The sequence below is a fragment of the Tamandua tetradactyla genome, chromosome 5 (genome assembly GCF_023851605.1).
Source record: "Tamandua tetradactyla isolate mTamTet1 chromosome 5, mTamTet1.pri, whole genome shotgun sequence".
In the NCBI taxonomy this organism is placed as follows: Eukaryota; Metazoa; Chordata; class Mammalia; order Pilosa; family Myrmecophagidae; genus Tamandua; species Tamandua tetradactyla.
The window spans coordinates 104,674,464-104,697,668 of record NC_135331.1 but is presented as its reverse complement, the minus strand read 5'-3'; the positions used below and the strand labels follow the sequence as shown (position 1 = coordinate 104,697,668).

Sequence of the window (23,205 nt, the reverse complement as noted above, 5' to 3'; positions counted from 1 at the left end):
AAAAGGAACTAGGGCCTTTTGGAGAAGTGATTGATTTAAGCCTGGGGCAGAAAACTTACAAAATGAGCCTGGTGCATCTCAGAAACCAAGAGTGTGTTCATAAAAGGACAGGGGCATAATGAAAGGGCACAGGAGCCCATCTGAGAGGGCTCTCAAAGGCCAAAGCTGGAAGAATCTGAGCAAAAAAATAAATAATCATATATTGAAATATAGCCCATAGAATAGCAAAAAAATAATGACACATTGAAATATAGCCCATAGAATAAAATAAGTATGTATGGGTCTTTAGAGATAGAAACAACTAATTGAATGAATAATGAATGAATAAATCATTGGGGTAGAGAGAAGAGCTCTTCTGTATAGAAGAATTCCAATTCACAAATGTGGGGGGAGTGGGGGAAATAAAAAAAATCACCATCAGAAGGTCCTGGTGATGTTCCTTGTCAGCAGGATCCATCAATGGATGTTGAGATTGGGCATTGAGGGCTTGAGGAAAAGCAGAATGCCTGCATGGTCCTGGATTATCTGACCCAATGGATTTATAATTACAGGGTAGGGTGAGAAACATTAATTTTGTAGTAGAGAGGTCTGGATCACCTTGGCCAAGCGATCACGGTCAACATAACCGGTACTAAGCAATATTGACATCACGTACCTCTGGCATGATATACAGAAAGCAGCACATCATTTCTGTGCTATTCTTGCCAAAAATGCATAACCTTAATCTAATCCTGAAAAAACACCAGGTAAGCCCAAATTGAGGAACAATTTCCAAAACACTTGACCAGTTTCCTTAGAAGGTGTCAAGGTCATGAAAGACAAGGAAAAGTTTGAGGGGTGGTCACAGATTGGAGAGGGCCAAGGAGACATGACAACTTAAATGTAATATGGGATCCTAGGTTAGATCCTAGGAGAGAAAAAGGACATTATGGAAAAACTGGGGAAATCTGTAAATAAGATGTGTAGCTCAGTTCAAAGGGTGTATCAACATTCATTTCTCAGCTTTACATTACAGTGGTTATGTAAGACATTAATATTATGGAAAGCTGAGTGAAGGGTATATGGAGTCACTGTGCTATTTTTGAGATGTATCTGTAAGTCTAAAAATATTTCTAAATAAAAGGTCTTTTTTTAAAAGGAAGAAACAAAGTAGAGACAGAAAAGAATTCAAGAAATGTAGACATTTCAAGCCTGAGAGGTTCCTTCCCTGCTACTCTTCTGTCAAATGCAGTTGATGCTTGTGTCATCATATACAACCTTTTATGAAAGTTTTTAAAAGTTTTTATGCAAATAACAAACATTATAAAGAGCTATTAAATACTGCAAACTCTATCTGTTTATCTGTAGATAAACAGACCTGGGTACAAGTCCCAGTTCTAGCATTTATTATCTGGATAATTTCAGATAAATTAGTTGACATCTCTCACCTTCAACCTCCTTAGGCATAAAATGGAGATTTGAGACCCCTTATATCACAGGCTGGCTGTGAGGATTAATTTAGCTTATGCATGTATAATGCTTTGGAGTGGATGTAACACATCACAAGCAGTAAAAAATATTAGATATTCTTATTACTATATTGAAAATAGAACTAATAGTAAGGAGAACCAACAGATAATAGAACTAACAATGGTAATATTAATTAATAACTAATAATAACATCTGCTGCTAGTGAAAATTTTAAGTCCCACCTCTGGCAGGCCTTGACCGGACCCACAGAAAAGTTCCTAAGCTACAAGCCCTGGATTACTGTGAGCACTGTGGTCGATAAGAAATTCAACAAAGGGATAAAAGCCACAAGAAAAGACCCTTGGGACCCCTCTGTCCTGGTAGCCTAAGCCCATTGCTCCAGGACCCACTTTTGCAGAGTCAATGAAGGCCCTGGGGAACCACATCCATTTTACCATCTGACACAGTCTGGTCCTAACCCAGGGACAGTATTTTCAATCAGGATTAAGCAAACACCTGGCTCATCTCTGCTCAACCACCACTTGGCACCCCCAGCCCCCGAGCTCACCTGCAGCTCGCCATCCCCTTCACATTCACACAGATGCCGTCATTTTGGCAAGGGTTTGGGTCACAAGGGTCTCTGAAGTACTGCGGCCAATTGTGGTCCTCCAGGGGGCCTGTGTTCTTTAGCGACCGCTTCTGTCTGCTGGGCTGCCCCTCGCTCAGGTGGCCAGGTAGGATTTCCTTTAACAAGGCTTTCCATGCACCTTCCTTTGAGGCCTGCTGCTCCTGACCATGGAGGATAAGGCTTTGGGGAACCAGCCTTTTGCCTTTAGTGGGAACTTCAGTCTGATTGAGGTGAGTGATATCTTCAAGAAATAGGCAAGGGGTCATGAGGAAGATCCGGAATTAGCAACCAACTACAACTAACTCCCACTTCTGGAAATTTTCCTTGGGAAACCTCTATCGTTTATGGACATCTCCTTTAGTAATATGGGAAGTGGCTTTGAATGCAGCTGATTCTCATAATGCCAGCTATTTTAAAGTAGTCCAATCACATTTTTACTTTTTATCTTATAAAAAGAAGCATGACATTAGCATAGATGGACGACTGAAACTTAAATTGAAGTCAGTGAATTATTATACTTGATAAATTATCCAAAAAAGATGACTCCAAAATTTTAGTTTGCCCCAAGGACGGTTAAAAGAAGATGTGAGTCCTTGAGCAATTGAGTAAAATGTGATTGTCCTATAGCAGTTTCAGCCTACTCCCCAAAAGAGAGCCCACTCTCTACAAGTTGCTCAAAAATCAGTGAAAACTCAGCTGAACACCCAGAGCAGGATTACTTATTTAAGAATATCAGCAAAAGTACCTTCAAAGTCCACAAAAATGATGAGGTCGTCGTTCTTAAGGAAGCTTCTCCTTTTTAACATTCCGTGGGAGATGAAACCACTCCAGCCCCAGCTCATGCTTCTAAAACAGTCACAGTCCTTATCATAGGACCCTACTGTGGATGGCCTGTCCCAGATGACGGAGCCATTTATTGCTGCCAAGTTATAGATAACAGAAAATCCTTTTAAAAATCACATTACCTTTTTATACTTCACTTTCCCACTTGTGTTGCACGAGTTTATAGGGCTTTGCTGAGCATTTAAAAAGTTGGGGAAAAAATATTTACTCTTTTCAGGAGAATTAGATCTGGGAATTGGGAAAGGGAGGTGAACCAAAAATCTAAATGATCAATTATACATTATTGAATGACTTCCTCAATGAAGAGGGAAGGACAGTTATTAGCTTCTTCCTTCTAAGGCTTAAGACTTTTCTTTTAAAAAGGAGTTTGCCAAGTCCTTTATTGATAAAAGTCTGTTTCATGGACACACTGACATTCAGCAATATTTTTGGAGTCAGTCATTAGTTCTGCAAAGAACAGAGGGCCTGGGGAGTAGCAAATTCTGAGTATTTTATAAATGATTAGCAGCTATCCGTCGTCTCAATTGACTGAATGCACATCAGGAACCCCCTGATTTGCCTGTATTCTAGGTGCCTAGCACAGAGGGCACATCACAAATCCTCAGTAGGTCTGTGCTTGATGAATGAATTCAGGGAAGAGAAGGAAAATAAGATGGCATTGAACATTTTAACTTAATGGTCCAACGGTGATGCCCAAGGAGGAAAACTGAGAGGAAAGTTACTTTCTCTTGTCCAGATGAGAATAACGTCTGTAGGCCCTCCCACCTTGGAGGGGCAGTTCTTATTGATGTGACCCCACCTACCTGAAGACGTGTGGGACATGGAGGTAGTGAAGACCATACTTGCGGACATCCGATTCCTGACGTCAGGATCTTGGTCAAGCATCGTCATTATCACCTGTCTATTTACAACTGGCCACTCCAGGACAGCGTCATTCTCCCCACTGCATAGGTGAAAAGTAAGTCCTGAATAGCCAGAGACACTGTAGCCATGGGGGTATAAAGTCAACCCGAAAGCATAGCCTTCCGTGTTGTAGAATCGAGGGCTCAGGAGCCTGTCCCCCACGACAGTGTTTTGAAGGACCTGGGAGAAGTTTCGTACTGTCCAAACCCCTGTGGGGCACGGAGTTTCCGTCAGAGTGATGTCATCAAGGTAAATCCCCCCACTCGAGTTCTGGGGGTCACCTTTTGTGCCCTGGAAAAGGTAGCGAAACTTCTTTTCTTCTCTTAGTGTTACATGGGCAATTTTCCAATTTTGATCGGATTCTCCTGAGGACAAATAGGGAATAAAGTCAGTGATAATTGTGGCCAACATTTACTGGGCATCTACTATGAGCCTGGTACAAGTACTTTACAAGCATTATCTCGTTTTGTCTTCAAAATGACTGTAAGGCAGGTATCATTATAAATTGGATAAGTAACTTTTCCAACATCACATATCTAATAAGGGAGAAACAGCTAAAATAGATACACCATGATTTATTTATATATTTGTATTCAAATCTAAATCATGAGTTTTTCAGCTGTCATTTAATTTCACAAGTTCTGGGTTTTCTCCTAGCTATGATGGTATAATTACACTCTTCTCCCTAATTTTAGCACAGATTCCCCAAGTATAAGATTGAACCATCTAAAACAGCCATTTTTTGAAGCCAAAAGTCAAATAATGGCAATTTCTTATGGTCTAAACTATAACTTGAAGCCAGAGAGATATATGGAAGTTTCTAGAATAGATGATAACTTATAAAACAGATGGGATCTCCCCTACTCAAAATGCTTTTCTCCGTAACATACACTTTTTTTCTCTTCTTACTGTTGTTTAAAATATTACCAAGTGGAACAGAGACCAGCAGGAGTTAGAAACAGGGTAAGACAATGGGTAATTGGAGCTGAAGGGATACAGACTGTGCAACAGGACTAGATACAAAAACTCAAAAATGGACAGCACAGTAATACCTAATTGTAATGTAACTATGTTAAAACACTGAATGAAGCTGCATCTGAACTATAGTTTTTTTGTTTGTGTGTTTGTATCTTTTGTTTTTGTTTTTTTTCCTTTTTCTCTCTCTCTCTATATTTTTATTATTATTATTATTTTAACTTTCTTCTCTATATTAATATTCTATATCTTTTTCTGTTGTTTTGCTAGTTCTTTTCCTAAATCGATGCAAAGGTACTAAGAAATGATGATCATACATCTATGTGATGATATTAAGAATTACTGATTGCATATGTAGAATGGAATGATTTCTAAATGTTGTGTTAATTTCTTTTCTTTTTTTAATTAATAAAAAAAAAATTACCAAGTGGGAATCCATTTTCCTTTAGAAAACAAATAACTCAGAGTTTATTCCTATCAAGATATTCACACTGCAATGAAGACCAGATCTTAGCTTGCTTTTTTCCTCGGACTAGGCTAGAAGAGGGAATTTTAAATAAAGAGCTGAAATTAGAAGGTGAAAAAGCTGCTCTAAAACCTGGGATCCTGCTAGGAGTTATGATGGGCTGAACAGTATACGAAGCCAGAAAGGAACTTGAGGTTACTGAGAAAAGGAAACTGCCAAGGCAGAGAAAGTCTGAATTTCTCGAAGATACACTCCTACTCTGATATTTTGCCTACCCTCGGGTTAGACTTAGAAAAGAGAAAAGTCCCACACCACGAGTGGGAATCCAGTTGACTAAAATGAATACATCTAGACAAATGATAACAGAAGTTTACTCAGAAACAGAACTGGGCAGAGAACATTTGAAAGTTCTTTTTTCCTCTTGCTGTGCATTCTAACCAGAAATCTACTTGCAGAGTTATACTTTCCCCAAAACTGAAGAGCCTTTTTGATCTCCCTTCATTCTCAGGTCATTCTCTCTAAGGATGATTTCAAGGGACAGGCCTGAAGATGTTTTGCTTTCTGAAGTGGAGCTGGATATGGCCAGAGGAGAAGGGTGGAGAAGGCATGCAGGTCGCATCAGCCATAGATCTATCTGACCTGCCTGGTACAGGACCAGACTCAGTGCTGAAATGCCATGGGTGTCAGGAAGTCTGCAATAGGGGCAGAGATAGGAGATTCGAACTATTAACTCTACAGGGTTCTATAGATGGTGGGACTTCTGAAGACGCCTTTCTTGCTAATGACTAACTGCCTGGTTATTTTTTAATGTGGGCTGTTCTCATGAGGTCAAAATGTGAGAACAGGGCTCTGGGAGGCAGAACGAGAGGCGATTACTCATCTGTGAAATCTTTAAGGAGGTTTCATTCACATGTTTTCACAACACTTCCCTGCAGGAGGGAGGCAATAAATAGTTCTCAGATTGTTTGATTGTCATCTCTGTTACTTCAGAATTTTAAAGAACTCATCTATAAGGTGGCACTGGCCTCAGAAAAAAAATACATGTGTATATGTGATGTGCATGTATACATATTGATGTTTGTATGTGAGCATTTTGTATCTATGTTTAATATAAGCATTATATATGCCAACATAGACACCAGTCTGTGTATATGAATTATATATATACAAATAAAAGTTGTGTATAAACACATGCCTTCATACATATATACATACATACATACAAAATGCTTACATACATTTTGGTATGTATGGCATTTTGGTTAAAATACATTTTGCAAACATTAAAAGCTGGTCAAAGATGATTTTAAAATCAATATCACATAAATACTAAGTTATAGTCAACTAACTTTTTAGAAAAGTTTCATTATCAGAATGAACTACTTTAAAAATTCTTTTGAATGGTACTTTCAGGGAACTTACAGAAACACACTTTGAATTCACTGGAACCTAAAGCATAAGCAGTGTAATGAACTAAATTAAGCATGCAGAGGTTGCTTGGTTGGCTTTAAGCTTATGGAGACAACAGTTTTCTACTCTATTTGTAAGTGAACGATAATAGATTCCAACCATATTATTCAGACTCTAATTTTCTTGTGAAATATTCACAATTCTTGGTAACACAGAAAATTCTTAACTCTTAGAAGGCATCTAGCTATCATTTTTCCATTCTACCAGCTATAATACATTTCAGATGAAAAGGTGAACCCCTCAAAACTGTTATCTGCCGGGTTTTCAGGTGACCTGTAGAGGGCGCAGGGAAGCGATTTGGGCACCTGTTCTCACAGTGGGCTCTAAGAAAGCTGTCCTGCCAGAGCGACAGCTTCTTTTAGAGGTATACAAAGGATGTCTCCTTTCCCTGGACTAATTTTAACTGAGAAATTCTTTGTTAAATGAAAAAATAGGAACGCTTGTTTCTATTTTCCTAGTACAAAACAACCGCAAAGACTGTAACCCTTAGTTTTATAAACATGGGTCTTGATTTACCCTCACATCCAACTGCCTAGTTAAGCATTTTAAGGTTTTTAATGCTGGCCTTCTTATGGAATTACATAAGGTGAAACTTAGAATATGTAAATGATTATAATGAACTTGACATTTACATATCACAATTTATTTATTCCCCACCAACTACACAAATAGAATTCGATCTACTTTTTTTTCTTTGTATGCTGTCACAGTTCATTCTTTTTCCATGTGAGTATCCCCTTATCGCAGCACTGTTTGTTGAATTTTTGTTTGTTTGTTTTTAGGGACGTTCATGGGCTGGGAATCCAACCCCTGTCTCTTGCATGGCAAGCGAGAAATCTGCCACCGAGGCACATCACATCATCTCCCCTTGATCTACTTTTAACTAAGGGTATCATTCTATTTTCTGAAACAGATGCAAAAACGCATATGGCCAGCTAATTAACCACACTCTCCCCAACAGTATAAATTCTTGCTCCCCTTTTTTAAGAATGTATTTTTGGAGAAGTTGTAGGTTTACAGAAAAATCATGTAGAAAATATAGAGTTCTTAGACACCCTCCTATGCCCCCCACCCAGTTTTCCCTATTATTAACAATTTGCACTGGTATGATACCACTATTACAATTGATGAAACAATATTATTATAATTATACTACTTTCTTTTTCTATATACTATCCTTTACCTTCCAATACCCATCCCTGAATCATCCATCTTCTATGTCCTGGCCCTAGATTTCTCCAAAGTGATAGTGAAAATTGGATTCATATATGCCGATTGGCCTTTCCTTTCCTTTGTGTGTGTGTGTGTGTGTGTGTGTGTGTGTGTGTGTGTGTGTATGCTGTATGGCGGGGTCACATTTCATTCTTTTCCCATGTGAGTATCCCGTTGTGGCACCACCATTTGTTGAATTTTTGCTTGTTTGATTTTTTGTTTGTTTGGTTTTGGGGGGCAGCGATTGGTCCGGGAATCAAACCGCCCTGCAGGCGAGAATTCTACCACTGAAACGTCGCACCCTCCCACCCCCAACGGCCTTTAATTAAAATGTACTTCAACCTCACCTAAACCTCAAGCTAGTACAGATTTCTGAGTGTCTAAAACACTCACTGAGTAGCTAAGCATACAGACATTATGCTAGGTCCTTAGGAGAAGACGAAGAAAAAGAAGTGGTGGAGGAAGAGGAGAAAGAGGGGGCGGAGCTAGAGAAGAGAGGGGAGGAAGGGTGATGGGGAAGAAAAGAAGCGTGATCCCAGATCTTGTGTTCATGTCTCTGGGTACCTTGAAAGGTCTGCACCTTGACCAGCCTGCGAACACTGCCAGTGCTGTCGTCCCTCCGGACCCAGACAACCAGTCTATCTGCAGGGCTGCCGGTCATTTTGTAGAAAAACTGCAGACACTGCTGCTTCCTCTTTGGGTAGAGAATCCGAGACTCCAGCACAGCCGCCTCTTCTGCTGCCCCCGAGCTGGTGTTGAAGTACATGAAGTAGCCTGCGTCTAAGGAGAGAGCATCCCCACATCCCATCGGTGACTCCCCACACCCCAAGCTGCCAAAGTGAAATAGTGAACAACACCAGGCAACAAAAGCTAGAACTCTTCTGGGGAAAATAATAAGAAGGTCGTTTGTCAGTAAATATTCTGTTTGTCTTGGTGTACAGTACACAGGCTAAAGCTGCAGCTCTCCACTTAGACTCTTTTTCTTATCTTTGTTCACATGGTTAATAAATGTAAATTTCTGACTTATGGAAAAGAGGGGTTTCAAGCAAAGTCTGGTGGAATTTAATTCCCGTGAAATACATTATATTTTCTTCATGGACTTCATTGTCTAAATGGGATTCATTCCAAGGGCAAGGGTTGGTGTCCTGGATGTACAAGAAACTGTGGGTTTTAAAGGTTTAGGGTTTGGATTTTAAACCTTCACATTTACAATGATAAGGGTGCAATTGCCCCAGTTTCTAGTCTAATAGCTGGGTGAATTATCCGTGGTAAAGAATCACCTGTTGATAAGGAGAGGCATTAAAGGCATATTAGGAACTAATTGCAGATTTCTCCTGAATACAAAAAGCTTTGAAAGAACTCTGAAAAAAGAGAGCAAAATGATATCTGTAGCATCTGTGCCAGAGCTGCATTTTTTTTTTAAGTCAAATATCTCAAACCTCTGTTCCTAAATGCAAATACAGGGTTAAAGTAATGCATCATTAGGAAAACCAGCACACTTTTTAAAGTCAACTGCAATACACAACTCCTGCATATATAGAGGCCTTGTAAGCAGTAGTCCACTTCCCAACTCTACCAAATTCTCCACACAAAGTAAAAATAAAGTGCTCTAGCAATAAATATGGTGTCTTGCTCCCTCTGGCCTCACACATGGAGTGTGTGTCTTCCGTATAGGTAGGAGGTGTCACTGGTTCACGGATGCTTTCCATTATGCTTTGAAATACCTTAATGACTTTAATATTACATCAAGGAAATTCACCTTTTCTTTTCCGGTTCTTACTAACATTTGATCTCACTAACCTGAAATCTCCACATTGTACATTACTGGATGCATGGATTGGAGGAAAGAAGGTGGTCCTTGAGCAGGGACTCCAGCCCAGGTGCAGCAGGAGGTGGGAAGTGAAAGTAAAAAAACTTGGGCCTGGGAGTCGGAGGGCCTGACCCCTTGTCCTGGCCCTGCCACTAACCAGCTATGGATTCATTTATCTGGATTTCAAACAGGAGGCGAGTTCCACCCAATAGGCTCCAATGGGCTCTTTTAGTCTATGCATCCTATCTGGACAATGTCAATGTCCCCCAAAACAGGGGACACTGTCCTGTTCAAAGCCCTTCTGTGGAAGAGGCGTAAAGACTGTCAAAGTGACCTGCTCAGGCCTTTCTAGATATTGCTTATGCCACGTGGTCCTTCCCCTTCCCACTAGGCTGCTAGAACATTCTACCAGCAGGTTCCTATCACATAAAGATCATCTTTCTGCATATCTGGAAATTAACCTGGCAGCAAGTCAACTAGAGAGATTGGATTAGAGGGTACAGTGGAAATTTGAAGATAATTTCGTGCTTAGAGTACCCTTTGGACATTTGAAGTTATATGTTTGATTATCTCATGTGATAGAGACTTACTCCCTTTGCCAAGGCCAGAGAAAGAGTGGCACTGGCTTATGACCTTTGACACTTGAAGGAAAGCTAACCAACTCTCAAACAGTCCTGGACTAAGAGACTTCACAATAGTACAGTTTTGAAAAAGCTATTATAATTTTGATCTCACCCACTTCCAGATACGGGTTGAGATGATTTCAGCAACAAGTACATAATGTAGGGATGCTAAACCAGACATAGAAAATAAATGGAACATCTAGAGGGAAAGGGAAGATGGAAAAGCACATAGGGACTGAACCTGCCGGTGTGTAGCTGAGGGTTTTGCAGGCATTATCTCCTTTAAACCTTATTGTGAAGTAAGTATCAAGATATTGATATTCAGAGAGGCTTACAAAAACAAAGACTTAGAAAAAGAAAAAAAAATTACTGTAGTCTCAGTTAATAAGTCATGGAGCCATATTTCAAAACCCATTTTTGTCTGAGTCTCTGACTCTTTCAGTACACAAAACATATAGAAGAACAATCTAAGCTCTGCTACCCCATACAGTGACCATCAGCATTTGATTTGTGGCAATTCCAAACTGAGAGTGCTGTAAGGGTAAAATACACACCACATTTTAAGCACTTACATGAAAAAAAATTGTTTATATTGACTACATGTTGAAATGCTAATATTTTGGATATATTATATTAAATAAATATTATGGAAATTAATTTCATCTATTTCTGTGTATACTTTTATGTGGCTATTAGAAAATCTTGTGTTACAAATGTGTGGCTTACATTGTGGTTCAGCTGAAGGGCGCTGTTCTAGAGGTATTATTTACAAAGTCATGTCTTTATCAACCATATGTTGATAGCTTTAAACATCAGTTCTGTCATTGTTTAAATGTATCACTCTTTCGCATGTCCAGAGCCTGGATGCTTCTTATTGAGTTAATAATTAAAAGATAAAAGTTCTCTGCTCTTGTTCAGGTTTCTAGGTTTGATAAATAACACTCAGATTGAGGCTGACCATGCTGATGGCTATTACCTAATTCAACCTGGTGAGCCACCTTGGCATGATGACTTTCTCGCTTCACTGACCTGTGCAGCGTCCCACCAGCGTGTGGTCCAGTTGTCCGGGCCGCGCGCTGTCCTCTCGAACCCAGTCACCATCATCCCGAGTGCCCTGAATCATCCCACAGATGTTCTCCTTCTCAAAAGCACAGTGGTCCAAAAAGGTGTGAGTTGTGGCTGCAAAGGATATTTTTTGTCATCTTGTTAAAAATGCAATACATCTCATGCCAAGAATTTAATGTCAAGGCCACTAAGACCTCATTGTCCAAACCAAAAAAGATCATGAGCCTTTCATTTTCCTAACTTTTTCTCAAATGCAAATTCTATTGCCATCATTTATATCTTAGAGCTTACCAACATAGACACAGTCTTACCCACATCACAGAGTCGTATCTTTATATGATAAAATTATCTTTATACCACAAAAAAAGGTATTTCATTGTACTTTGCTATATAAACGCAGACGACTCCTTTAGATCAAGAACAAAGGACATATAGTTCTGGTCTTTGCACTTAGTAGGTCTTCCTGAACATACTTACTGAACAGAACTAAAGACTGTTTCTGAAAACTGGTGGGGGCATCTTAACAACCACCTCATCCCAGAGGAATAGAAGAGGTCACTCCAGGAATACTCAATTTGGGCAAAACATTTTGCAGGATACAAAATACTTCCAAATCAGTCATCATTTAATCTGAGCACCTTGACCTTTACATAATAATGCATCCTTCAAAACAAAGCTAGAAAAGTTAGATGTTAACAGCTCCTTGCATTGGTAATGAAATAGATTTGCATAACCATCCTGGGAGGAGGCAGGATAATTTTTCTACTCTAGGGATAAAGCATCTAAGGTTATGTAAGTTTGTCCATGTTCCCATAACTAAAACATGATAGAAGAGAAAAGGGAGATGTAAAGAAAACGACTAGGGCCAAGAGAATCTCTGTTGAGCCAGTTTGTCCAGTCGTCAGACCCAGAAGTACTCACTGCAGTTGTACATTCGATTCAGCCTCTCTAAATCGATGGCACTGAAATCCAGGCGCTGCCCAATGATGGGGTTAAACTCAGGGATCTTGGCTGTGATTGTAGGGACGCTTTCATTCTTGTTAAATGAGAAAGGCGCATAATGCATCAAGGACTCGTAATCATAGGGTGTGTTGAGGTCTGTGATGTAGCTGTCATCGTAAGTGTTGAAGTTGTGCTGGAAACCTGTCAGCAAGAGGAGAGGGGACATGCTCAGTCATATCATTTCCTCCACCTTTCCCCTCATGGACTAGGTATCAAACAGAAACAAAACAAAACAACAAAAGTATATATATATATATATATGCAATACATCTGTATTATATATATATATATGTGTGTGTATATATATATATATATATATAATTAAGGCTTTCAGAAAGAGAAGTAAAATATCAAAGTTGGGGCAGGAAATTTTGAATTCAGAAAAATTTTAAGAATTATTTATTTTCGAGGGACACCTTCCAAATAGCCAAATACCTCAACCACCTGAGTCTGCCCAGAACTGGACCTGGCCAGCAACTCCATAGACTAGGAAAAAGAATCTGAGGAGCAAAAGGAAAGGTAAGTTGGGTGGGCCACGGTGGCTCAGCAGGCAAGAACGCTCGCCTGCCATGCCAGAGGACCCGGGTTCGATTCCTGGTGCCTGCCCATGTGAAAACAAAAAAAAAAAAAAAAAAAAAAAGGAAAGGTAAGTAGATGGGAAGAAATCTGGTGAGATCCACACCCTACTGTTCCGGAAATGCCATATGGAGAGAAAAATAAGATGGGAAGAAGAAAATTTAATCTCCTCTCAAAAGAAGAAAGAAAAACAAGCATATTAATTAGATTATTGCAATACATAGTGCAATGTGAAAAGCTGAAATGAGAAACCAATAAGATATTTTCTATTTGATTAATCATCAGAACTTTACTGCTTCAGCTGCCGTAATGGGAAGGGTTCAGAGATTTTTAATTTCCCTCTTGTGAAGTGGTAGGAAAACCAAATGGGCAGGTTCAGAATTCTTCCAGTTCTGTCTCCTTCTGCAGCTCCTCTTCTGGTTGTTTTTAACAATCAGATTCTAGATATTTTAACCACATTTCACAGGCAGCACGCCAGCGCATTTAGGACGGAAGAAGCACGAACGGCCTGGTTAGTCTCGTGCAGAGGTAGGAGGGGATCTTCAAATGCTTTTAGAAAAGCCAATGAGCCCTTTTGAACCCGACTTCGTTTTAATTACAAAATGAGAATATTGATGATTCCTCTCTCCTAACTCACAGGAATTTTATGGGGAATTATTTGACAGGGATCAAAGCATTTTCAAAAATGGGACAGGACTGGAAGGAATAAATAACATAGACAGGGACAAGTTACCTCTTTCCAGACCATTTTGTCCTCAGATTCCACTTAAAGAGATAGAATCATAAAGCACATTAGGGAGGGGGTGAGGATGTCAGGGCTCTGGGCCAGTGGGATCAACAATTCCATCCTGATCAAAAGGGGGAAAAGAAGTGTAACTAATAAAGGATCAGTGGCTGAGGGAGTTCAAATAGAGTCAAGAGGCTACTCTGGAGATTGCTCTTACTTATACAAGCTTCAGGTAGACCTTGCTACCTATCATAACCTGCCAAACCCCAACCAGGACCAATCCTAAAGAACACCTTGAGCAATATATAAGATTCCACAAGGTTTCCATGCACGTGAGTAACTTTCCAGAAACCTACAACCTCCAGATGGGTCCCTGGACCAGATAAGTCCTGAAACCTAGAGGGCCCAGCCTCTCCAGAACATCGGATAGTTCCATCTCCCTACCCCATATTAGTGACAGACCCTTCCAACATGAAAAAGTTAGAATGGCCATAGCCTAAATACCCCTAAAGAGAGGGATGGAAAGATCAAAGATGATGGTGGAATTATACAGAGAAGATAGGATTTAACAAATGAATATGATTGCTGAATCATTAAATTGCTATTTCTATTAGTCTCCAGGATCTTAGAGCAGCCAGAAGTAAAAACCTAAAATTGTAGAATTGCAACCCATGTCAAACTCCGAAATATGTTCTACAACTAATTGTGGTGCTGTGCTTTGAAATTTTTGGTTTTCTTGTATATATGTTACTTTTCACAAAAAAAAGAAGGAAAAAAAAGTCGATTGTGATGATAAAAAAATATTTCAGCCCTCTAACCTCCCATATTATGGAGCAGCTAGAAGGAAAAAATCTGAGAGGATGGTATGGTAGCCTATGACAAACTCTGGGATCTGTCCTATAACTACTTGTTGAAGAGTGCTTTGGAAACTATTGCTTTTTTCCTCCTTTGCATTGTATATATGTTATATTATACAATAAAAACATTTAAAAAAAGAATCATAAAGCTCATTAGGGAGGGGGTGAGGATATCAGGGCTTGAGTCTGGGATCTCTTGGTGTCTCCTGGTGGCACCGACAGCAAGGCACTTTTAACCCACTGGATGTGTTTCCTTTAACTTTCAACAAAGTCATCAGGTTAGGATAGATTATTTTATTCTTGATTATTCAAGAATTCTTATTAGATTGCTTTAAAATACATATATTTCTTAAACATCTATTCAACACATTTTCCTTGTGACTACTATCTACTGGGAACTACATTAGATAAGAGCTGCTTCCCCACCCCCACGCCATGGCAGTGTATGATACGAATGTAGTCCTGCTTTCAAAGAACAAACAGGTTGCAGAGGAAGTGGCCCTCTCTACTAGGGGTGGGTCGGAAAACTTTTTCTGTAAAAGAGCAGATAGAAAATACTTTTGGCTTTGCAAATCATAAGGTCTCTGTCGTAGCTACCCTGCTCTGCTGGGTTAAGGCAAAGGCAGCCATAGACTATATGTAAGTACCTGGACTTGACTGTGTTCCAATAAAACTTTACAAAAACAGGTGGATTGAGCCCAGGGGCTATAGTTTGCCAACACCTACTAAATCTCAGAGGTTGACTTTTTTCATCAGTGGAAGGGATTAGAACCAGGAAATAGGATTCCTACCCAAGAGATGGAGAGAGACTTGAGGAAAGAACTGCATTGTCAGTAGAGTATCTTACATTCAACAGTAAAGATAGCCATCCACTGGAAACAAGATGCAATAAAACTCTTAAATTACCCTGAGAGTCCGTCTTGCCATTGCTTATAATCTTACTGCATTTGATGACTCATTTGAGGACATTTCTTCAGTTATTGCAGGCTATTTAGATATATGGAATTACATCTGATGAAAATCTAGATGTAATGAGTAAACATGGGTTTAGCAAGTCTGCAAATTACCTCAGCAAATGTGCTGGCTCCCTCTGAGCAAGGAGACCTTATTTGGCCTAAAACTATCTTAAAAGGACTGAGCATAGTGCTCTTCAGGACTGAGAAATGGGAATGGTTTCTGCTTTCGCATATCCTATAGGCAAATATGGACAACGTCTAATAGTGCCTTGAGTCTCGCAATCAGAGATTCAGTTCTTTGATCTATGTCACCTTCCCCTTCTCCCTCTACACACATCCAGTTATAATGTAAGTACCCCTGAGACACAGTACATTAAGTCTGGCCTCTTATTTTACATCTTGGTGGCTACTCTCCAATACTTCTCTAGACAGGTTTGGGAGGCAAAAAAAGAATATATTTCTTGACCTCTAGCTCAATGCTTGGTTGGTGGGATGGATGCAATGGGGAGTGCCCAATCCTGTAAACCTGTCAGGATTTTACAAATCACACTATTTCTCTCCTTCCTCCATCACTCCACTTTCTTAGAAGTACCGTAACATGAGGGGCTGGGAGGAGTGCAGGTTGAGAAGACTCAATTTTGAGAGGATTAAAATGCAACTCTGATAAGCGATTTTGATAGGATTAGCCATTTCTCTCTACCTCAAGTGAGAGCCATCGATTCATCTTGCTCCAAAATGACCTAGTCGGGTAGAAACCTTTTTGGGATTCAGATTTAATTTCAAAGTATGGTCAATTATTTCAAGTCCCTAAGAATAAAATTTTTATAGACACTGAAGTATATGAACCCAGTTTTGAAATTCAGACATAGATAAAAACATACATAAAAGACAATAAATTTGCTCTCCAAAACCATGTGTGGTAATAGTAAGGCATTTTTAAAAGTTTTAGTAAAGTATTACTACCAAAAATTATGTTTTCTTACTGCTTGAAAAAATTCCTAATCAAAAAGTTGGTATCTTCAGAAACAGTGTTGGCTACTTTTTTCAGCACACTAAGAAACTATTCAATAAATGTTCCAGTGTACTCAAAAGTACCCTGTCTAGTTGTTTCAAACAATAAAGGACATTGATATTGTAGAATAATATAAGCTACATAGTAATATTTAAGAGATAAAACTGTATTATCTTTTGCATAGTATGGGTGGTAGAAAAGGAGCAGTGAAAAAGAAGAGACCATTAAATTGTGATTAACCAGAACTCAGAAAATTAGCCAGAATTAGTAGGATTGGAGGTACAATTTCAGATAAAGATATTAATTTTGTAGTTGCTTTACTCTGTTTTTAAACACCTATTGTTGATCCGGTAAAACACTAAAAAAAAATTTCTATAGTATGTCTGACAGTCAGTCATCATATCATCAACTAAATCTTATTAGCTTTCTAGACTTACATAGGATTTACGTAGCTATATGAGATTTCACATCCAGAAATATGCTCCTCCCATCCTCAGAGACCTAACTGACTTCGCTCAGTACGACAGGAAAGTAGAGAGCATTTTAGATAGATTTCTCTAGAAAAACTCAGAAACAAAGCAAAATCTTCTGATTAACTTTCAGTTAGCACCCTACATTAAATTGACTAACAAATGCCATCCCTGAGACCCCTGTCTGGAATCAGTTGTGGAGATCCTTCTCTGGGATCCCTGGAAGCAGCTAACAAATCCTAACATCTTCATATCTGTGTTCCCGCGAGGGAAGCTGAATGCATACACCTTTGGCCGAGACATCTCAGGGTTGATCTTAGCGAGTGATGGAGATAATAGAAAATTCCAGCCCATGCATGTTGTGTTCCTACCCACCTGGAAGAACTTCCTCCCACCAGATGTTCACGTAATCATCCCGGTCAGTCCTTGACTGCTCATGGTAGAATCCCAAAGCGTGCAGGATCTCATGTTCAATGATGGCCTTATAGTCACACCCTCGGCCAATGGAAAGGTTCTGTCCCACGTGTTGGTCACCAACCTCAGACCAGCACCTTTAAAGAGGAGAAGAGAAGAGAGGAAATTTCTCCCAGAGAATTTTTGAGTCCGAAAGTGGCTATCACTCACAGGCTTCCAAAACATAAATTAGAATACTGATGATTAAGTTTGACTGAAAAAGAAATTATCAGTAGGATCCTCATATGCTGGATCAACAATAGGGGGATGGTAAGTAAGGAGTGTTCCCTATTGGGATGTAATGCAGGCTTTAAAAGTGATGATTCATTATAAAAGTAGCACATACTTAGAAGAAAATAAATTCAAATAATGCCTAAACATGGAAAGAAGTAAAAATTGTCATTCTTTCTCACTTCCACAAACCCACAGGGCACTCCAAAAGTTACCGCTATTGCCTTTAAACCAAAATACTAGTGTCTCCATGTGGTGGTTTTGTGGGTGATTTAAATTTTCTTCATTATACGGTAACGTAATTTTCAAATGTTCTAAAATGAAGGGGTGTAAATTTTATTATTATGAAGAAAAGACATTTTTAAAATGTAAGCTGAGCAAGTCCTTCTCTTTGGATGGAAACAGATCTGGTGCATAATGGCAGTCCAGACAAGGCATCCTAACTTATTCTGAAAAGTCTAGACAAGAACCTATAATTTCTTTCAGAAACCTGTAGACTCAGGAACTTGTGGCAGACATCCTAAATTCCTTATGGTGCAGCCTTTTCCCTCTTTTTCCCAATTATTTTTGTCTTTTCTTATAAATCCCATTTCCAACTCAATCAGCAAACCCAAATCCATCTCCAGATTGTCTGTGTATCAGTTTTAGGTTGTAGAAGGAAGCTTTATACTCACCAGTGCTGAGCAGAACAAGAGATTTGCCCGTAGTTGTAAATGATACAAGGGGATTGGGAGCTCCTTGGCAATAGACATTGTCTTGCCTTTCATTGTTTTCCCCAAGCCTGCCAGCATCATACACCTTCAAATGCTGGCGGATTTGATTTATACTCAATGATAGATCTTACTTATTTTTTTAAGAACTTTAAGGCAAAATTTACATACTATAAAATTCACCTATTTTAAGTGCACAATGAATCAAATGATTTTTAGTAAATTTACTGAATTGTGCCAACAGCACCATGACCAACTTTCCTCTCTGACAGTAGTGTTTCATTACCAAACCGCAGTTGACACTGCAGGATATCCACAAGCCAGAGGAAGCATTTATTATTGTGTGTGTGTGTGTGTGTGTGTGTGTGTTTTATATCCCTCTCCCAATAGGAGGTATATGTGGCAAAAATACTAGAAATTCTGCCAACCTGTGAGCCTTTGGCTGCTGTCTTTCTGAGGGAGCCCAGCTGGCCTCCGGACCCAGGGACCAGGGCTCCCTCTTCACAGACTTTGGGACATTTTGGGCCAGTCTCGTGCCCAGACCTTCTTCTTCCCCTCTCCACTCCCCTAACTTAAATGTTACAGAGGAGCCTTCCTGGAAAGAGACAAGCAAAAGCCCCCCTCCCCCAAACTTTTCAGCTTTTACACAGAATGTCCCTCAAGCTGGCCAACCACTTCATCAGGTACCTGAGCGAGAAACTGAAAAGAAGCCAAGAGAATTTTACTAGGAAAATTACTTTGGGAAAATGATCAATCATATCGACCTTATTTGTAAGAGAAAAAGTTTCTGTTTGTGGAAAAAAAAATGACACAAAAGTGATAGTTAAAGAATAGAAATAAGTGTCAAGAAAATAGACTGTTTTCTTTGAAATTTAAAATGAATAATTAAAGACTTTGGCACTTTCTCAAAGCCCAAAGGTTGTCAAGCGATAAGATGAAGTAGTCAAAAGAAGAGAACCTCTAAAAATCTGTAGTCCTGGCAAAGCCTGGACTTCAAATGCTCTCCCTTTGTGTAAAAAGAGACAGTCAAAATACTACTGTTTTTTCTGCATTTATATGACCTACAGGAACCTCAAACAATTTATCACATGCCAAGAAATGAATTCACTATCCAAGCCACAAATCGGTTGGTTCTTCTTGTGATATTCCCAGTCTCAGTAAATGAAGCAACTCCCAAACAATTGTCCAAATCAGAAATCTAGGAAATTTCCTCGATTCCTCTCTCTTCCTTACCCCTCACATTAACTAATCTCCAGGTTCTGATGAGTCAACCTTTTTATATATTCTGGAATCTATTTCCTCTTCTTCATCTAAGCTCCCTCTGCTTAAGTTTAGCTCCCTTCATTTCTCTCTTGCATGGTTGGAGCAGCTTTAATTGCTCTCCAGCCACCAGTCTTGTTCTACATCAATCCAAAATACAAATTCTCCATTGAAATAAAAAAAAATTCACTTTTGCTAGATTAACCTTTCTAAAATGGACAACTCAGCATATGATGAATCTTGCACAAAATAATAAATGCTCTTACACATGGCGATTACCAAAATTTATTGTTTTTCTGTATATACATTATATTTCACAATAAAAATAAATGTTAAAAAAAAAACTAACAGGCTCACGTGCATGTGTACTTTCCTTCCTTCCTTCCCATTCCCTTCCCTCCCTTGACTTCTTTCTTTCTTGCTCTCCCTCCTCCTGTTTCCACTCTCATACTCCCCACCACCATCGTTTGTCCTTCTCTCCCCATTGCCTGCTAGTTCTTCATTTCTTTATTACTCAGCTAGCCTATCCCCCTCACCATTTTAGAGGTCCCACTCTGTCCTCCTGCAGTCCACAGCACTCATCATAATGTATTATTAGTATGTTTTACTTATTATTCCATCACCCCCACCTGCCAACTATAAACCTCATGAGACGTAAGGCTGTGTCTAATGTGTTTTAGTACCACACACTAGCATATTTCTCAGCATATAGTGGGTACTTATAAATATTTTTTTAATAAAAGAATGAACTAAGACAACTTCTTCTCAGGCAAGTGAGCTACTTAGTTTGTATCTAACGAGTCATCAATATTTTATTTCTTTTTAAAATTTTTCTGCTTTCTTGATACTTTTTTCCTTAAGAGGTTAAATCATGTGTTATATTCCTTCTTCATCTCTGCCATCCATCCGTGATTAACACACACCCCACTTAGGCCATCAAATCTGGGCAACACTTAGAGAGATTGAGGGGAACAGCAGCCACATGTGTCAGGGGTGCCGGGACCTGCCAACATACAGTGTCACAGCAACTGGCAGCTTCACTGCTCAACCTCATCTAGCCAGGCTGGTTGGCCTGGTTTTTATATTCTAATCCAAGCATGAGCTGGATAAAAATACCTATGTGAAGAAAATGGACTTCTTTCTTGAGATACAGTTTATTTCTTTTTACAAAGAACTGTGAAGAGCAAATTTATACCTAAAACTGTGGAATGAGGGTCAGCCAACAGAGCACTACAATTTAAACACTACTATACCAAGGATGTAATTTATACTTCAGTACAGCTGGCTTAAAAAAATACCACAATATAAAACACAACCTTAACTGAGGGAAAAAAAAATTAAGATAAATCTCCCTGGAGTCTGATATATCCAAACTACTGATCCTCTGGATAGCATATTAAATATGTTCAATAATTTCAAAATTCACAAGGAGAGGTTTGATTTTGCTTGTGGTTTCTTCCTAATTTCTTCTTTTTGTCTTTGAAAGAGATGTGATTCTTTTTATAAACCAAAGGATAGTACGCATGATTTGTATACCCTGTAAAATTTCATACTAACCCATCAAACTGCTGAAAAATTATATATGAGCTCTCTCCTTCATAGGGCTTGAAATCCACACAGGACTTGAGACGGAACATTTCAAAGGCATAGAGAATGGCTCCTTTGGCATTCAGTGCTGCAGAAATCAGTAAAAATATCAGTGAGTATTATTTAGATCTGGGGTAATATACATTAATAGTTCAAAGGTTCATGAAAAATTGGGGGGAAGTAAATACATCTTTTGGAAGCTAAAACTGCAAAATTAGTTGTGGATAAAAACATTAACTGTATAGTATACATACATAGTGCAGATATAAAGACAACATAAGATTACACGCATGTATATATAGCGGAACAAAATCATAAAATAACTGCCCCACATTTTTCCTTTCCCTTTCCACCATTCAAGCAGGCTCTGAGTGCACTGGCTCAAAAGAGTAACATGGCAGAGTAGAAAATAAAAGTGGCTTGCAAGTCTTCTCGCTTTTGTATGCATAGAATAAAGTACCGTGGAGAAAAGCAGTGAGAGTGGTGTTTCTACCCCCAGTCTATAAAGACATCCCCTTCTGCCGGAGGAGAGCAGAGGTTAAAGAGTTCTGCAGGTTATGAAGGAATAAGAAATGCATATGGTATTTTGCTCAGCTTCCCTGCAAGACCCCTGGGGAGATGGTAAGTCTAGACAGCTAGCACTGCAGAAAGCCTTTGAAAAGACTTCTGGGCCCAAAGCCTGGTTCCAAAGAAGCAGAAAACTAATGAACCTGCAGCGACAGGAATGAATATGCCTAGCCATCGTCTGTGTGGACCCACGACCAAAGATCAAATGCCTTTCCTTTCACCCAGCATAACATGTTGGCATTACATAAGAAAAGGGTGGGGTGGAGACAGAAGATACCAACAGAGGATCTGAGATTACGCTTTGCTTTCTGTCCTCTTTTTTCTCATCAGCTCATTGAAGGTAGGGCTCCAAGTTAAAAATTAAGTCATATAAAATTAAACTGTATTTCGTGCATGTCTCAAGTTTTGCATTCTCTTGAGGAGTTGGTAATTCTTGGCAGTTTGCCAGGTACTTGTTTCTGGACCTTATTTCATTTGATAAACTAGCAAGCTGTAGATTCTATGGCTCAGATATCATAAGGTCAAATCAGGGTTATTAAAAGAAATAGTCACTTGAATAATCAGTAAATCGATTAAGAAAACATCATCACTACCACCAAGCAAATGCTTCAAAATTACTGGAGGAATTTCATGGATCTATTCTTACTATGATAGTACTATAATATTATCCAAGATACCCAAGACAGCTGAGATATCGCAAAGGTATAGGAAAATAAAGTTTCATCATACTAACTCCAAGCTGGTCGGAATATTGTGCTGCTTTTGTTCTCATTGGACCAAATGATGGGAGTGCTGAACAGATAATTTAAAAATCACTGTTCTTCCTTCCTCATCCTTAAGTTGTAAAAAGGGATGGAGGTAGGGTGAGTGGTTAATTTTTAATTGGTACAGAGTTTTTATTTGGGGTGATGGAAAACGTTTGTTAATATTTGTGATGATGGTAGCACAATATTGTGACTGTAGTTAACACCACTGAATTATATATTTGAATGTGGTTAAGGGAGAAAATTTTAGGTTGTATATTATATATATACGTATATATATACATATATATATGCATATAGCATATATATATATGCTGTTAATAGAATTCTTTAAAAAAAAACCATAGGACTATACAACACAGTTAACCACGATGGCCTACAATTAATAGGATAATCATAATGATATTGTTTCAACAAGTATAACAAAGGTACCTCAATAAGGCAAACTGTTAATAATAAGGAAGATATATGGAAACCTTATTTTCTGCAGAATTTTTCTGTAAATCTACAGCTTCTCTAAAGAAAAAATAATAAGGAAAGTAGGCAACTCTGCAATAGTTGTTTAAGATGGCCTCAATCTCATTGAGAA

The 23,205-nt window shown here is 38.9% G+C and overlaps 1 protein-coding gene across 1 annotated transcript in view; it reads right to left on the bottom strand.

The window, feature by feature from the left end:
• MEP1A (meprin A subunit alpha) overlaps positions 1 to 23,205 on the bottom strand; it is a 40,088-nt gene that overhangs the window by 6,449 nt on the left and 10,434 nt on the right. Inside the window, exons 6-13 of the mRNA XM_077161993.1 lie at positions 21,256 to 21,373; positions 17,420 to 17,595; positions 12,366 to 12,587; positions 11,409 to 11,558; positions 8,511 to 8,726; positions 3,724 to 4,188; positions 2,823 to 2,996; positions 2,018 to 2,318 (exon numbers count right to left, since the gene is read on the bottom strand). Of these exons, the coding sequence (XP_077018108.1) occupies positions 2,018 to 2,318; positions 2,823 to 2,996; positions 3,724 to 4,188; positions 8,511 to 8,726; positions 11,409 to 11,558; positions 12,366 to 12,587; positions 17,420 to 17,595; positions 21,256 to 21,373 (1,822 nt within the window). The remainder of the gene's footprint in view (positions 1 to 2,017; positions 2,319 to 2,822; positions 2,997 to 3,723; positions 4,189 to 8,510; positions 8,727 to 11,408; positions 11,559 to 12,365; positions 12,588 to 17,419; positions 17,596 to 21,255; positions 21,374 to 23,205) is intronic.